Source organism: Platalea leucorodia, assembly GCF_965183815.1.
Source record: "Platalea leucorodia genome assembly, chromosome: 22".
Classification (NCBI taxonomy): domain Eukaryota; kingdom Metazoa; phylum Chordata; class Aves; order Pelecaniformes; family Threskiornithidae; genus Platalea; species Platalea leucorodia.
This window is the reverse complement of record NC_138844.1, coordinates 1,120,214-1,137,433: the sequence shown is the minus strand read 5'-3', so window position 1 is coordinate 1,137,433 and position 17,220 is coordinate 1,120,214. Positions and strand designations below refer to the sequence as shown.

At 54.8% G+C, this 17,220-nt stretch overlaps 3 protein-coding genes across 3 annotated transcripts in view; all 3 read right to left on the bottom strand.

Annotated features, from left to right (window-relative positions):
* LOC309599961 (feather keratin Cos2-3-like) overlaps positions 1-1,604 on the bottom strand; it is a gene marked incomplete at both ends in the record, with an annotated part of 5,468 nt that extends 3,864 nt beyond the window's left edge. The window contains one exon of the mRNA XM_082331904.1: positions 1,526-1,604. Coding sequence (XP_082188030.1) covers positions 1,526-1,604 — 79 coding nt within the window. The remainder of the gene's footprint in view (positions 1-1,525) is intronic.
* On the bottom strand, positions 838-1,140 carry LOC309599965 (feather keratin Cos2-3-like; the record flags this gene model as incomplete). The annotated part of the gene is made up of 1 exon (XM_082331908.1): positions 838-1,140. The coding sequence occupies one exon, from the start codon at positions 1,138-1,140 to the stop codon at positions 838-840; it is 303 nt and encodes a 100-aa protein (XP_082188034.1).
* Positions 1,605-7,186: 5,582 nt separating the features above from the next.
* LOC309600103 (olfactory receptor 6F1-like) lies at positions 7,187-14,700 on the bottom strand (the record flags this gene model as incomplete). The annotated part of the gene is given in 3 exon segments (XM_082332167.1): positions 7,187-7,866; positions 7,869-8,220; positions 14,695-14,700. Coding segments are annotated over 3 exon segments (1,038 nt in total).
* Between the last annotated feature and the right edge of the window lie 2,520 nt (positions 14,701-17,220).

Here is a 17,220-nt window from a genome sequence, read left to right as displayed (position 1 = left end):
GGCCATGGCCCCTAGACTGGATGGTGGAGAGGAGAGGAAGGTGGAGTAGCAGTTATGGGCCATGTCAAGGGCTGTTCCCTGTGTTATGACTCCTGCTGTTCTGCAAAGCAAATCACATTCCAGAGCTCCACACCCGCCCCACCCCCACCCCAGTTCAGCTGCAGCCATAGTAAGAGGAATGTCCTACCTCAAGACCTCATGGGGCTCCTGACCCTTCAGCGCCTCTTGCCTTTCTGGGCATTTGTGGACAGGCACAGCACTGATGCTCACTCGCAGCAGAGCAGCCAGGGATGTCTTCCTCAGCTCCAAGGGATGGTGCCCAAAAGAGGAGCCTCTGCAGGGTGTGAAAACCTCCCATGCCTCTGTGAATGGAGAAGGGTCGCCTTGTGCCCTCACTCCCTTCCACTCTAGAGCAACACCTTTCTCCTTTGGCACTGAGGAATGTCCAGAGAGGGAAGGAGCACACGGAGGCCAGGCTTGAATGCAGCAGAACTTTAATGAGCCAAAAGGGGGAAACAAAGTCACTCCAAGTGGAGGTCAGCAGTGCATGGAGCCCTGGGGGCAGGAGAGAGTCTGCAGTCCTTGGCTGTGGAGACGTTCCTGGATGACGTTTGTCTGCCTGTCCCAAAAAGGGGGAAAGGAGACAGATGGTCCCCACCAGGCTGGCCTTGGGGGGACATTGGGGCCCAGGTGAACCAAGGCAAACAAGGAAAAGGGAAAGAAAGGCAAAACCATTCAGCTATCCTGAAAACAACATCCAAAAATCGATGGCCCTCTGCCCAGCACCATGCTCTGAGTTCCTCAAGGTGCCTCCCTGGGACTTTCTCAGCATCTCTGTCAGGGGAGGCACCTTCTGCCACTATAGCGGCTGCTGATGCAGGAGAGGTCACAGCAGCCAGAGGTGATGGGCACTCCCTGAGAGCTGAGGATGCTGCCAACAGCAGCGGAGGTGGAGGATCCCACAACGGTGTTCTGTGGGAAGGAGCTGAGGATGGGGCCAGGCAGGGTCACCACCACAGTGGAGGGCTCAATGACGACGGTGGAGTTCTGGCACTGCCTGACACAGGGCTCATTGCAGCTGTTGGCCAGCGGGGTCGGGCCGCAGGGCCGGCAGGGCAGGCACTGGTTGTAGCAGGACATGTCCCTGGGTTGCAGGTGCACCTGGGAGAGAGAGCATGGAGGAAGCATAGCACAAGGGTGGCTGAGGAGCAGCCTGGTTACACCATCACAAAGGAACCAAGGCCACTACAGAATGGGGAGCTGGGAGCTGTGCCACGAGCCAGAGTCTTCATTGCCTCAGCCAGCCAGGGCCCTAAAAACAGAAGCCTGACCCAAGGAACTTCTCTCCTGGTGCGTAAGCCAAAAGCCACCACATCCATGTCCCAACCTCTCTCTAAGCTGACCTTCTCCCTGCTTCCCTCTGTCATGACAAGGCACTCCAAGCCCCAGCACAGGACAGAGCCAACATCAAACTGAGATGTCCGTCTCACTTTGGAAGAGGAGGATGAAGGTGTTTCAGACTCACCTAGTTCCCAAGGAGAAGGAGGCAGGAGAAGTGGATGAGAGAGCAGAGAGTTGGGCTGGCTTTTATACCTGCCCTTCATTGCTGCAGGACCAGAGGCACCCTTTGCAGAGGTAACAATTTTCTGACAAGCTCATCTTCAATGCAGACCGTCGCAGCTAATGATATGGGCTGTGCTTTGGTTTCCAGCACTGCTGCCTTTTCATTTCCAGATTTGGGCCATGCCCATTCCCCAATGAAGGCTTCCTCTGAGCACTGGGAGGAAAGGCTCCAGGATTTCTAGGGCAGGAATGCAGCAGTGCTGGCAGAAGACTCAGCTCAAGTGCTGGACGGGTTCAGGGCAGGCAAATGACATCGGCCTGGGTCACTCTGGTGGGGCTGCTTCAAGTGTCTTTCTCCGGCAGAAGCTGCAGCAATTCTCAGCTGGACATCCAGCTTCTCCTGTGCATGTGGAAGGTCCCTGTCCTTCTCTTTCCCGTCCCAATGGTTGCTTGCTGTTGTCTTTCCAGGTGCGCGCATTGTGCTCCTAGGTTTTGACCCCATCCTGCCTGACACTGCCCTCAGGAAAAATTTCTGGTCTGTTTTGACTCGTCCGCGCTCTGTGCAGTCTGTGAGTACACGAGCAATGCCATGGACATGCCTGGGGTCTTGTCCTTCCCCATAACGCTGCAGCCCTGCCACAGTTGTCCCTGGCTGTCCTCAGCAGAGGCCACAGCTGGTTGTTTTCCTAGAACCTTGACCTTGACAGTCTAGAGAGGTGGGACCATGCGAACATCATGAAGTTCAACAAGCCCAAATGCAAGGTCCTGAACCTGGGTCGGTGCAATCCCAAACATGGATACAGCCTGGCTGACGCGTGGATTGAAAGCAGCCTGCGGAGAAGGGCTTGGGGGTATTGGTGGATGAAAAACTGAGTATGAGCTGGCAATGTGTGCTTGCAGCCCAGAAAGCCCATCAAAAGAAGCATGGGCAGCATGTGAAGGGAGGTGATTCCGTCCCGCTGCTCTGCTCTCGTGAGACCCCACCTGGAGTACTGTGTTCAGCTCTGGGGCCCCCAGCATAAGACAGACATGGACCTGCTCGAGCAGGTCCAGAGGAGAACCACAAAGATGATTAGGAAGCTGGAGCACCTCCCCTGTGAGGACAAGCTGAAGGAGTTGGGATTGTTTAGCCTAGAGAAGAGGAAGAGAAGAGAAGAGAAGAGAAGAGAAGAGAAGAGAAGAGAAGAGAAGAGAAGAGAGAAAAGAGAAGAGAAGAGAAGAGAAGAGAAGAGAAGAGAAGAGAAGAGAAGAGAAGAGAGAAGAGAAGAGAAGAGAAGAGAAGAGAAGAGAAGAGAAGAGAAGAGAAGAGAAGAGAAGAGAAGAGAAGAGAAGAGAAGAGAAGAGAAGAGAAGGGTCCGCAAGACCTTATAGTTGCCTTCCAGTACTTAAAGGGGACCTACAGGAAAGACAAGGAGGGATTCTGTATCAGGGACTGTATTGATAGGATGAGGGGTAACAGTTTTAAACTGAAAGAGGGTAGATTTAGATTAGATATTAGAAAGAAATTCTTTACTGTGAGAGTGGTGAGATATCAACAGGTTGCCCAGAGAAGTTATGGATGCCGTATCATTGGAAGTGTTCAAGGACAGGTTGGATGGCAGCAACTGCCCCTGGGAGGGAAAGGACATTGGATTTGAGGCCACAACCGACAAACCCTGCTGCTATTGCACAGGGGTGTGCAGAAGGGACCCTCTTTCCAACAAGGGCAGTGCACAGTGTGAAGAGTTCCTGAACCCATCTCCCTGCCTCAATGTTTGCCCGCCTGGGCTCAAGTCCCACTTGGAGCGAGTGCAGACAACAGTTTCCCCCTTCCCTTTAGTGACCTTGGTGTGACCACTGCCAGGGAGTTCTGCTGGGAGAGCTCAGCCAGGGCAGATTTCCCTCTACATGGTGCTGTTGTTTCTGAGCTGAGGCTCTAGTGTAGACAAGGGCCAACCTCATTGCTTTCTCGGAGGTGATGGGCACTGTGGACAAGGGAAGGGTAGGCAATGTGTGTACCTAGAGTTTTGTAACACCTTTGACAGCCTCTCCTGTACTTCCTTTATGACAAATTTGCAGATGAATGGGTTCAGTTAGAGGATGATAAGGTGGGTGGAAGATTGGCTGGATTACCAGGCTCGGAGACTTGTGACCATGGAGGAAGGGGCTGACCGGAATGTCATGAGGGTCAAAAAGAGCAAGGCAAGGTTTTGAGTCTGGGGGAGAAACCAGCCCATGCAGTCATGCAGGCTGGGGGCTGGCTGCCTAGGAAGCAGGTCCACAGAAAAAGACATGTGGTTTTTAGAAGACACACGGCTGAACATGAGACCACAGCGTGCCCTTGTAGCAAAGGCGGCTAAAAGTATCCTGAGCTGAGCTAGTAAAAGTGTTGCTAGCAGGTCAAGGAAAGTGACGTTGCCCCTCTGTCCCATGTGAGACCACACGTAGAGTACTGCTTCCAGGTTGGGGCTCCCCAGTCCACGAAGGATATTGACATACTGAAGTGAGTCCAAAAAAGGCCACCAAGTTGATTAGGGGGCTGGCAAACATGACATGCAAGGAAAGGCTGAGAGAACTGGGCCCGCTCATCTTGGAGAAGAGATGGCTCAGAGGAGACCTTCTTGCTTGCTACAACTACTTGTTCAGAGGAGACAGAGAAGAGCGGTGCCGACACGTGGCGCAGCCCCAGGGCAGAGCTGGTGGCAGTGGGCGATAGCAGCGGAGAGTAGGTGCTGGAGCCATATTAGACAGCCCGCGCTGGCAATGGGCAGTGAGAGGTGGATGGCAGAGGGTGGGATGTGCAGGTCTGGTGGGGCTGGCCGCGGTGCCACTGGGTGTGCAGGGCGGGCATCAGCTGTGGGTGGCCAGGGCTGTGCTCATTCTTCAAGGCACCTCTCACCCTCCCTGCCTGTCTGCCGTCTCACTTCCCCATTTCCCAACTCTGAAAGTGGGGACTGAGTCCCCACTCAGTATTCTTGCATTGTCTCCAGCCACTCTATTGGTATGAGCTTGCTTACATGTACAGCTGCCTTTCAATATATCTACTGTTTCCATTGTGCATTCAGAAGGTAGTTCCCTGCATTCAGGCCTCTGTCCTTCACTGTAACACCCACTTTCCCTGCCAGTGGTCCTCTCTTTCTTCATCCACGCGTCCACCCACCCACCCATCTGTCTTTTGACCCATGTCTCCATGCACCTACCATCTCTAACCTCTCTTCCTACTGAGAGCCCTCTCTCATCTTTCCCTCTGCTTTCTTCATACCTGTAGGCGCAAGTTTGCTTTCCTGCACCTTTCCATTATTCCGCATAGCCCTGCATCCCCTTGTGCATTCAGCATTCATTCTTGTTCTGAATTCAGCACCCTCTCCTACACTGTACTCGCAGCTCTCCTCTCTACTCTTCCTCTCGTCATCCATCCGGCCATCCATGCATCGGACACTCATGTCATCTCCCCATGCAACAATTTCAAATCCCATCCCAGCCATTTCCCCGTCGCTCCACAAAATGACACCAGGATCATGCTCTATCCCTGTCCCTGTGGGCACGCGTCCCCATCCGTTCCTGTCCAGCTCTATCTCACTGCCACTGTTTCTGACCATTTCTCTGGGAAACAAGCCATCAGAGCTGAGTGATATTTGGTGATTTTTGGCATTTTCCTCTCCTTTCCCTGCACTGGCTCCTGGTGGACCCCAGGTGCAGAAGAAGCCATCACCAGAGACCACCGTGGGCACCAGTATCAGAATCACCTGCTCACACCCCAACATACAGTCCACTGAGTTCATCCATGCCTACCATCTGCTCCCTGGCTGAGGCCCTGCATTCTTTGTGAGCAGTCTAAAAGGTTCCAGACTGCTGCTGGAAACACTGGAGTGGCTGCTGGTGGTGGCAGACCACTGTTCCAGTGCCCTATGGCTTGCCTGACGCTCACATGGGGAAGTGGTGGTGTGTTACTGCGTGCTAGGATACACAGGGAGAGGAGCAGAAACCACCGCAGGCAGAGCTGGGCGTGTGCAACAGGTGCGAGGGGACAGCCCCGGCTGAGCCCACGCAGGGGCGCCGCCACTCCACCCACCGAGGCCTCATTTCCCTGAGTACTGAGCATTCCTGCATGTCCTGCTAATAGAGATGAAGCCTGAAAGAGGGAAAGATGCCAGGGAACGGAGCGATGCAGCATATAGGAGGAGCGTCTCTTCTAGATGTATTGGGGAGAATGCTACCAATCTCTGTAGGTGCCAGCGTGACTTTTACAGCTGCGCCTAACATCCAGGGTCTTTGATGATGAAAAGAGTCCAAGAAAGCTGACTTGGTGGCTGCACCCTAAACAAGGCAAGCCAGCCTTGTAATTGCCTTCTGCTTAAAAGAGCTGGGACACTGGAGTGAGTACTCAGGGCAAGTGACCTATCAGCTTGTCTGCTTGTTCCCTTTCCCTCTGCCTCCACTGATGGCCACAGCTGGAGAACAAAGCTTGGGCAGGAGGCACAACTGCTCTTATGGTTTTGCCAGGTGACAAGGGTGGGCATCAGCCTGTCCTTGGGCACTGGTGCCTGGGCCTGCCTGCAGGTCTAAGAGCCAAGTGGCCAGCACAGGTGGACGCAGGAGGTTGGTGAATGAGCTCCAGAAGCACCACTGCTTCCAGAAGGGAGGAGTAGACGTTCAGTCTGGACTCAGTCATCTCACTTGGAGAGCTCTACACTCAGCTGACATCAATCCCACACTGCTCATAACAGTGTATCAGCCATGTTGATGCCTCCTCCTTAGGAAGTGGTCACGTGGGCTCCCTTCACTGTCAGTGTGCAGAAAGAAGAGCTTGGAGAACGTGATTCAGAACATCTGTTCTGAATTGACAATGGGAAGGGGAAAAGCAAGTGCCCTTTGGAAGGGCTGATGTCCTCCCAATGAGTGTAAAGAGAGACTTGCTCCCCAGCCAGCATTTCACAGCTCTGCAGTTTGGGGACTTGGCCAATCACATTGAAGTGTTTCCACAAGAAAGCCCGGAATGGGTGGAACGATGGACTGTTAAAAACTGATGCGGGGTTTTCGATGTGGAAATGCCCTGAGACATCTAGCATGAAGCATAGCACTTTGCATATTTTTAATTAAAATTAAAAAGTACATTCAGCTAGTGGATGCAGGGAAGGAAGGGGAGTGCAAATTTTGTTGTCTGTGTTATGCTAGGAATAATGGCTATAGGTAGAGATGCCAGACATTGCCAAATGTTATCTTGAACCAGAGCATGAGTTGAATAAGCTGCAAGAATGGGGCACAGATACATCCAGAAAATGTCAGACTCAAAGGAGAAATACCTGCCCCTTTCCTAAAGCAGCGAGGGAGCTGCAGGGTCTTCCTTAGGGGATTCAAGTGAATCCCTGACAAAATGAAACACTTAGGAAACTGCAATACAAACCTGTGGGAGGACCACTCGTCCAGTGTTCTGCTGGAGAACATTTCTGGATGGGGTTTGTGACCTTTTCCAAGCGCTGGTCTTTAGAGCACTGTGAGGCATTCTGAATTTCTCCAGGAGCGAAGAGAGAGAGGTGGGAGCTTTAGAATCGAGGCTCAGCCCAGCCTAAGATGGCTGTGAGGTGAGTGAGATGAGCTGCCTGGGAACTGGTGGCTTCTCCCTACCTGGGATGCCCAGGTGCACTTACACTTTGGTGAGGATCTTCTGCAAGGCAGAAGCTGTGGGAGGGAGGGGATGAATCTCTTTGGTCCCACTGAGGCCCTTTGAAAAGCCACTTCCCTTTTTCTGGAAAGCCTGCCCCAGAGCTTGCTTCACTTCTTTGGTCCTGAGTGTGTAAATGACGGGGTTCAACAAAAGAGTTACAACCGTGTTCAAGGTATTCAGGAGTTTGTTCCAATCGAGGGAGTTCCGGGCCAATGGCTTGACGTACAGGAACATGGTGGAGCCATACCAGATGGTGACGACACTGAGATGGGCAGAGCAAGGGGAAAAGGCCTTTTTCTGGCCATGGGCTGACTGGATTCTCAGGATGGAAGAGATGATGTATACGTAGGAGACCAGGGTGAGCACACAGGAGGCCACCACAACAACTATGGAGACTAGGGATGTTGCCAGCTCCACGGGCCATGTGTCACTGCACGAGAGGGCAAGGCAGGAATCTATATCGCAGAGGAAATGATTGATGACCTCTGGCCCACAGAACATCAGCCTGGATGTCAGAAAGGCCAGCAGCGAGACGGCCAGAAAACCTCCCAGCCAGGATCTGAGTGCCAGCTGAGCAGAGAGGTCACTGCTCATGAGGAAGATGTATCTCAAGGGATAGCATACGGTGAAGTAGCGGTCATAGGCCATGACAGACAGAGAAAACACTCAGTGGAGCCTAGGGAGAGAAGAAAGAACAACTGGAGGATGCAGACACTGAAGGAGATGGTCTGGCTAGTCCCCAGCATGACTCCTATGGCTTTGGGAACAACACCCATGGTGTACCCGATCTGCAGAAAGGAGAGATTAGAGAGGAAAAAGTACATTGGGGTACGGAGGTTCCTGTTCCTCAACACAAGGGCTATGATGGATGCTTTGCCTGTTACTGTCAGGGAGTACGTCAGTGCAAATACCACCACAAGGGAGACTCGGAAATGCCACGTGCCTGGGAAGCCAAGAAGGATGAATTCCTCCACTCTTGTCCCGTTTGCAGTGTGCCCCAAAGTGCTGAGGTGCTGGAGCAGTTAGTGAAGAACTGCTGCTTGTGGGAAGGATGCCATGCTGAAGCAGGGGAAGAGCATGAGGAGGAAGGAGCAGCAGAGAAAACGTGTTATGAACTGCCCGCAATCCCTACTACCCATCCCTCTGCGCTGCTCAGGGAGAGCAGGTAGAGAAGTCAGGAGTGAAGCTGAGCCCGGGAAGAAGGGAAGGGTGGGGAGAAGGCTGCCCCAATCAGAGCACAGCACGCCACACAGATCCTGCCCAAGAAATGGTTGTGCCATTGTGGTCAGTCAAGCTTTCAGAGGATTTTTCATAAAATAAAACATCTCTATTCATCAGGAGGGGCAGGCACTGATCTCTTCTCCCTGATGACCAATGACAGGACCTGAGGGAATGGCAGGAAGGTATGCCAGGGGTGTTTTAGGTTGGACATTAGGAAAAGGTTCTTCACCCAAAGGGTAGTGGAGCATTGGAAGAAGCTCCCGCGGGAGGTAGTCATGGCGCCAAGCCTGACACCATTCAAGAAGCAATTGGACAACGCCCTCAGACATATGGTACGATTTTGGGGTTTGTCCTATGCAGGGACAGGAGTTGGACTCGATGATCCTTGTGGGTCCCTTCCAACTCAGGGCATTCTAGGATTCTAAGATTTCTACTGTCAAACAGAAACGATGTCCACATGAGAACCTCTTACTGCACTTTAGACACAGGCAAGGACACACAAGTAAGGTCATCACTGGCACCGAGCAGAAGCTGCCTACAGGTTCATGGGCTACAAGCCACTGGCTGAGTTTGTCCTCTGGCCATGGGATCTGCGCAGCACAACATGGGCCTGAAGGCCAAGCTCGGCACAGCAGAAGCCAGGGCCTCCTCAGGTTCTCTTTTACATGGGTCACTAACTCCTTGATGTACTGTGATCTCTGGGTTAGGGTGATGGCACCCTGCCACTTGTTTCCTTCACGTGAACAAACACCAGCTCTTGAACCTGCTGAGAGCAGCTTTCGCATCCTTGTTTCTTCGGGTGTGACACAAGGGATTCAGTAGGGGAGTGAGAACGATGCAAAGAACAGCCACTGCTCTGCGTAGTGACCCTTTTGATGGGGGCTCCCATGTAGGTGAATGGGCCATAGGAAGAGGCCACAGCAGTGAAATGGGAAGCACAGGCTGAGACAGCTCAGTGCCTGCCTTCCCCAAAGGAGAGCCACAGCATGATTTAAATCACCATTAAAAAAGCATAACCTCTGGCTACAATGCCCTTACTTTGAAGTGTAAAACCTGCATGGAGCCTGTGCCTTCTTCCTACCTTTCCAAGACCTCCTTGGTTGTGCAGCCAAACTAGAGGTCATGCTAAGAGCCAGAAGCAGAGCTCTGGCAGTGCTTTGGCCGAAGGGCTTACTCGTCTGTTAGAAGAAATGCCATCCCTCCCTCTTCTACAAGGACAACTGCAGATGGTATCATCACTGTGAAGGACCTGAGGTACCTTCTGCTTATGACAAGGTTTAGTGCAGTAGGGTTAGGAAGTCCGACTGTGCTGCTGCAGATGAGGGTTATTAATAGCATGACCAGGGAGAAAAGATTTCAGACATGCAAGCGAAATGCCCTTATAAATCTTCTGGCCTTCAGCCATCCTGACATGTGCTTCATGAGCCATAATTTGCTCTTGATGGAGGACACAGGTGTGGGGATTTCCATTCTTCCACTTGTCCACTTTTGTCAAGACATCTGAATTTTCATGCAGGAAATAGGATATGAGCCTGCAGTCGTTGCCGAGAGACATTTCCCCGAGTCAGAAGGGATGAGATTTACAGTAAAAGAATCCTCTCCCCCCAGAATGGCAGCCAATTCCTGAGCACAAACTCTCTGGGGGGACCAAGGAAGCCATCCAGAGCTCTGCACTTGCCTGCAGCTCTCTTGGGAAGCGCACCCAGCACCCTCATCCCTGTTGATCTTCACATTCTCCTGCATGCTCTATATCAGAGCAATTTGCTCTCCCTCAGAAATACACCCTTTCACTGCCCCCATTTCTGTGCTGACAGCCCTCAGCTCCCACATGCTTAGCTCCAATTTCCAGCCTCAACGCATGGGCGACTTTTCCCTGCTGCTCCTGCCCATGCCTGCTGGCCATGGCCTCTCCATTGGGTGGTGAAGGGGAGAGGAAGGAGGAGTAGCAGCTATGGGCCATTCCAAAGGCTCTTCCCTGCTTTACCCCTCTTGCCATTCTGCAAAGCAAATCATCTCCCAGAGCCCCACACGCCCTCCCTGCAACCCCAGTGCAGCTCCAGCCATAGCAAGAGGATTGCCCTTCCTCAAGAGCTCATGGCGCTGCTGACCCCTCAGGGCCTCCTGCCTTTCTGGGCATTTGTGGGCAGAGACACAGCAAGGCAAGGCCTGATGCTCACTGGCAGCAGAGCAGCCAGGGATGACTTCCTCAGCTCCAAGGGATGGTGCCCAAAAGAGGAGCCTCTGCAGGGTGTGAAAACCTCCCATGCCTCTGTGAATGGAGAAGGGTGTCCTTGTGCCCTCACCCCCTTCCACCCCTGACCAACACCCTTCTCCCCTGGCAGCTTGGGGAGTGTCCAGAGAGGGAAGGAGCACATGGAGGTCAGGCTTGAATGCAGCAGAAGTTTCATGAATCAAAAGAGGGAAACAAAGTCACTCCCAGTGAAGAACAGCAGTGCAGGGAGCCCCCACAGGTAGCCAAGAGTCTGCGGTCCTTGTCCGTGGAGAAGTTCCTGCATGATGTCTGCCTGCCTGCTCCATAGAGGGAGAGGAGACAGACGGTCTCCACCAGACTGGCCTTGCTGGCACCTTGCTGCCAAGAGGAACCAAAGCAAACAAAGAAAAGGGAGACAAAGGCAAAGCCACTCATCTATTCTTAAAAACATATCCAAAACCTCAGTCGCCTGCCCAGCACCATATTCTGAGTTGCTTGAGGGGTCTCCCTGAGGCTTTTCCAGCATCTTTGTCAGGGGAGGCACCTTCTGCCATAGTAGCGGCTGGAAGTGCCAGAGAGGTCACAGCAGCCAGAGGTGATGGGCACTCCCTGAGAGCTGAGGATGCTGCCAACAGCAGCGGAGGTGGAAGATCCCACAACGGTGTTCTGCGGGAAGGAGCTGAGGATGGGTCCGGGCAGGGTCACCACCACAGTGGAGGGCTCAATGACGACGTTGGAGTTCTGGCACTGCCTGACACAGGGCTCATTGCAGCTGTTGGCCAGCGGGGTCGGGCCGCAGGGCCGGCAGGGCAGGCACTGGCTGTAGCAGAACATGTCTCCGGGTTGGAGGTGCACCTGGGGGAGAGGACAGGGAGGAAGCAGAGCACAGGCAGGTGTGAGGAGCAGCCAAGGCCACTACTGATGTTCAGCTAGAAAGTGTGGCAGGAGACACACGGTCTTCATTTTCCTACAAAGAACAGCCTGACCCAGGCTGACGGTCTGCTAGTTCTTAAACCAAGAGCCCCCTCAGCCACATCCCAGCCTCTCTCTAGCACACCTTCTCCCCACAACCCCCTGCCATGACAAGGACCTCCAGGGCCCAGCACAGGACAAAGACAATATCAGCTGAGATGTCCATCGAGGAGAGATCTCACATTGGAAGAGGAAGAGAAGGGACTTCAGACTCACCTGGTTCCCAAGGAGAAGGAGGCAGGAGAAGTGGAAGAGAGAGCAGGAACCTGGGCTGGCTTTTATAGCTGCCCTCCATTGCTGCAGGACGAGAGGCACCCTTTGCAGAGGTAACAATTTTCTGACAAGCTCCTCTTGAATGCAAAGCATCGCAGCTAATGATATGGGCTGTGCTTTGGATTCCAGCACTGCTGCCTTTTCATTTCCAGATTTGGGCCATGCCCATTCCCCAGTGAAGGCTTCTTCTGAGCACAAGGATGAAAGGCCACAGGATTTCTAGGGCAGGAATGCAGCAGTGCTGGCAGAAGACTCAGCTCAAGTGCTGGACGGGTCCACGGCAGGCAAGTGACATCAGCCTGGGTGACTCTGGTGGGGCTGCTTCAAGTGTCTTTCTCAGGAAGAGGCTCCAGCAATCCTCAGCTGGACACCCAGCTTCTCCTGTGCATGTGGAAGGTCCCTGTCCTTCTCTTTCCCGTCCCAGTGGTCACTTGTTGTTTCCTCTCCAGATGTGTGCATAGTGCTGCCAGGTTTTGACCCCATCCTGCCAAACACTGCCCTCAGGAAAAATTTCTGGCCTGTTTTGACTCGTCCCCTTTCTGTGCAGTCTGTGAGCACACAAGCAATGCCATGGGCATGCCTGGGGCCTTGTCCTTCCCCACAGTGCTCTAGTCATGCCATGATTGTCCCTGGCTGTCCTCAGCAGAGCCCACAATTGGTTGTGTTCCTGCCTTGTGTGCACTTGTGTGTAGCTGTGTTTGTGTGGATGCATGTGGGAGAAGAAAATTGTGCGTGATTCCACAACAGTGTCTGAGCGTGTGCGTGTGTGTGTGACTTTGTGTGTCCCTCATCACGAGGGAATGTGCTGCTCATGGCAAGGACACTCTCCACTGCTCTGTTTATGATCGCCACAGAGCAGCAGGTTCGTGGACTCAGAAGAAGCCCGAGTGCACTTGCACGCTGATGGCACCAGCCTGCTAGAGATCTGTGCAGGGAAGAGGCACTGCATTTCAGCAGCCCCTGCCTCCTGACACCTCCTTTCCCTGCCCCTCCAAAGCTCACACTCCACTGCTGACAATTTCAGGCCACAGCAAGTGTGGTTTCACATCAATTTGGATCCATAGTCTAATTCAGTGTATACAATATTGGGAGTGCCTCAGCACGGCTGGCAGTGCCCCCTGCCTGCCTCTCCAGGCCAGGACATGGCAGCTCTCCCCAGTGCTACAGAGTTCAAAAGGATTGGGTTGGCTTTATGGGCAGGGAGAAAGGCTGAGGAATCCTGCCAACCTCGGGCTGGCCATCTGCTTCCAATAGTCTCAGTGGTGCCTGGGTTGGGACACAGCCCCCTCTCATGTCCACATCAATGCCAAATGTACTTGTGCAGCCCGTTGGCTGTGTCAGGGAGGGACTGAGACCTTGGACCAAACAGGTCCTGAATGAAAGGAACATGAAGCCTGATGTGGCTGTGCTGTGAGAAGAAGGACAGAGCTTGTGGCTTGCACATGGAAAGCCAAAGAGCTGATGACTGCTTTGGTCTTCAGCTCACAGGGACCTTCATGCCCTGCATGAGAATCTAGGTCTGAGTGCCCAGCAACTGCCCCTGGGAGGGAAGGGACATCGCGTTTGAGGCCACCTTATCCAAAGCCTGAGGGTCTCCCATGGTCTTCCAAGAAGGGCTATGCACAGTATGTAAAGCTCCTGAGCCCATCTCCCCTCCTGAATGTTTGTCTGCCTGGGCTCAGGCCCAACTTGGGGGCAATGCAATCGAGGGCTTCCCCCCTTCCCTTTAGTGACCTCAGTGAGATCAGTGCCAGGGAGCTCAGCTGGGAGAGCTCAGGCAGGGCTGATTCCCCTCTCCATGCAGCTGCTTCTGAGCTGAGGCTCTAGTGTAGCCAAGGGCCAACCTCATGGCTTTCTCATGAGGTAATGGGCACTCTGGGCAACGAAAAGGCAGGGCATGTGTGGACCTGGACTTTAGAAGTTTGACACCCTCTCCCATACTTCCTTTATGACCAAATTGGAGATGCATGGGTTCAGCTGGAGGATGACAAGATGGGTGGGAAATTGGCTGGACTACCAGGCTCAAAGAGTTGTAAACATTGAGAAATGGGCTGACTGGAACTTCATGAAGGCCAAAAAGAGCAAGGGCAAGGTTTTACATCTGGAGGAGCCAGCCCATGCAATCATGCAAGCTGGGGGCTGGCTGCCTAGGAAGCAAATCCACAGAAAAAGGTGTGTGGTTTTAGTAGACACCCAGCTGCACATGAGACCACGGTGTGCCCTTGCAGTAAAATAGGGCAACTGCATGCTGAGCTGTGTTAGTCAGAGTGTTGCTAGCAGGTCCAGGAAGGTGACTGTGCCCCTCTGTCCCATTTGAGACTGCATCTGGTGTCCTGCATCAAGGCTGGGGCTCCCCACTCCCATACAGGTATTGTCATATTGAAGTGAGTCCAACAAAGGCCACCAAGTCGATTAGGGGGCTGACAAACATGACATGCAACGAGATGTTGAGAGAACTGGGTCTGCTCCTCTTGGACAAGAGATGGCTCAGGGGAGACCTTCCTACTTTCTACAACTACTTGCTCGGAGGAGACGGGGAAGATGGACCTAGACTCTGGTCCAGCCGACACGGAGTCACTTCAAGAATTAGAGGCAAGGGAAAGCAGCCGAGGCATGGATAAGTCTGATGAAGCGGTAGGCTGAAAGAAGTAAGAACTAGAACGGGTTTCCCAGGGAGGCTGTGCAATCTCCCTCCTGGGAACTGTTTAGCTTGGACTGAACGAGACCTTGAGTAACCTGATCTAATGGGACCTGTTTAATGGGATCAACACACGATTGATCTAGATGACATCTGGAGTTCCCTTCTCACCTGCATTCTGACTCTGCCCCTGCCCTCCCTGACCCCTGCACGCCCATGGGCACATTTGTCCTCACAACCCCTCTGCCACAACACAACTTTTGGGCATCGTGCTTGGACTGCAGAGAGGCAGCTGAAGGGAGGCTCTCAAGTTGCTCATTCCCATCCGCAGGAAATCCGTGGCTGCTCTTTCCAGCCCCGCAGCTCGCAGACAGCTCTGGGAAGCTGCTCCATGTGCTGGGCCAAGGCCCTGGGGCTGCCCCAGGCTGCAGGTGGTGCTGGGCAGGCTTCTTGTGGCTGGGGCGTCCTTGCTGGAGGCCGGGGAGAGTGCATTTGGCAGGAGCCAAAGCGGTGGGCGTGCAGAGCCCCTGCGCCCTCTGAGGCCGGGCGAGCCCCCGAGCGGCGGCGGCGCAGGGCTCAGCCCCGGGGCGGACTTTGCGGCGGCTGAGAGGAGAGGAGGGGAGAGGAGAGGAGAGGAGAGGAGAAGAGAGGAGAGGAGAGGGGAGGGGAGGGGAGGGGAGGGGAGGGGAGGAGGCAGTGGAGAGGAGGCGCCTGGGCCGGAGCCGAGAGCCGGGGCTGGCGGGGGGCAGCGAGGCGCGGGCGGCGGAGCGGCGGGATGCGGCGGTGGCGGGGCGCAGGGCTGGCGGCGCTGGCCGCGGTGCTGCTGGGTGCGCGGGGCTGGCGGGGCTGGGTGGGCGCCGGCGGCTACTTGGGACCGATGCTGGGGCCGCGACTTGATCTCGGGCTCCGGCTCCTTCATGCGCTTCATTCACCCTCTGTCCTCCCTTCTGCAGTCATCCCTTCTGCCCTCAATGTGCTCTTTCACTCCTAGCTTGCTGTCGCATTCTGTTACTCCATTTCTTTATCCATTTTTCCATCCATTCATTCCTCCCAGCCAATCTCTTTTCCTCATTCCCATCTCCTCTTCTTCACTCTGACTGTCCTCTCAAATATCCCTCATCCATTCTTGTCCCTCGGAGAAATTGTCCCTCCATGCATTGTTTTCAGAACATATCCCCATCATCTGTGAACTGTCATCTTCTCCCACCTGCTGCATGACATTTTCTCCTGAAGCAAAGTGATTCTTTTCTCCTCGGCAGTGGCTGCGGACAGAGCCCAGGTGCAGCAGGAGCCGTCGGCAGAGATTTCCGAGGGCACTGGCATCAACATCACTTGCTTGCACCCCAAAATTGATGCAGACTTTACCTATTGGTATCGTCAGTTCCCAAGCGAACCACCCCTCATGGTAGCCACGGGTGTCCAAGGCACAAAACCAGTGGAGGCCCCGGCGGGGCGACTGTGGGTGTCGGCAGACCGCCGGTCCAGCGCCCTGTGGCTCGCCCGGCCCCGGCGCGGGGACGCGGCGGTGTATTACTGCGCCGTGGGAGGCACGGGGAGAGGAGCCGGGGCTGCGGCCGGGCACGAAGGGGCGCGGGCGGGGCCGGGCGGGTGTGGCGGGGCGGGGGGACAGTCCCGGCCGGGCCCGCCAGGGGGCGCTGCCGCTCCGCCCGCCGGCCTCGCCTCGCCCCGCCTCGCCCCGCCCGGCCCCGCCCGGCCCCTGGCCCTGGGACGCTTCCCCCGCCCGCCCGCCACCGCCCCCGCCCCCGCCAGGTCCTCCTTGGAGTCAGTGCCGGGGCTCAGCACCTCTTCTCCTTGAGGGCTGCTGCGGATCAGTGCTCCTGAAGGCACCAAAGAGCCCCCTTCGGGCAGCGCTGCCAACGGAGACCCAGGTGCTCTGTGCCAGGCAGGGAGGGCAGTAGGGGGTTTCCCGCAGGGCTCTCTTGCTTCCCCAGAAAGGGCTGCGAGCGTCCTGGGTAACGTGGCATCCTCTGGCCTGTCTGGAAAGGCCTGCCAGCAGTGTCTCAGAAAGGCGCCTCAGGGGGGACAGATGCCCAGTGGTTTTGCCCTTCCCAAGGACACGCACCACGATCTCCACCCAAGGCTGCTATTACCGCTAACAGGCTCTCTGGGCTTTTGAAGTAGACAATTAGGAATGGGGCAAGTAGGAAATGCCTGCACTCCCAGCGGCACGCAGACAGAAATCCCCCACCACACTGGCGGCAGTGGTGGCAGGGAGGAATCGCGACCGGAGTGGTGGCGGTGTCTGGCGGTGCCCGGGCAGGAGCGAGTGCAGCCGCAGGCCCCGCTGGCTGCCAGCGAGGAGCAGCGCCTTTCTGCTCTGCCCAGGGAGGTGGGCAGCAGAGCTCCTCCTGCCCACAGGCAGCTGGGCAGCCCTTGGTCCTGCCGCAGGGACCGGCCGCTGCTGGCATGGAACATACAGGGCCTCTGCTGGGCCTGCTGCCTTTCCTCACTGACTCAGCCAAGGGAGCCCTGAGCAGGTGCTTTCCACTGCTCTGTGAACTCAGGGACTCCAGTGCTGAGTTGCTAATGCAAAGCTTAACTTAGGAAAGACCAACCAGAAGGGGATTCACATTTCGTTACTTTGTAAGAGCTCGGATATACTGTTTGAAACTGAGTCCTCCAGCTCCAGGCTTTCCCAGAGCTTTCAGAAGGATCCTGCTCGAGTTACAAAGTCAT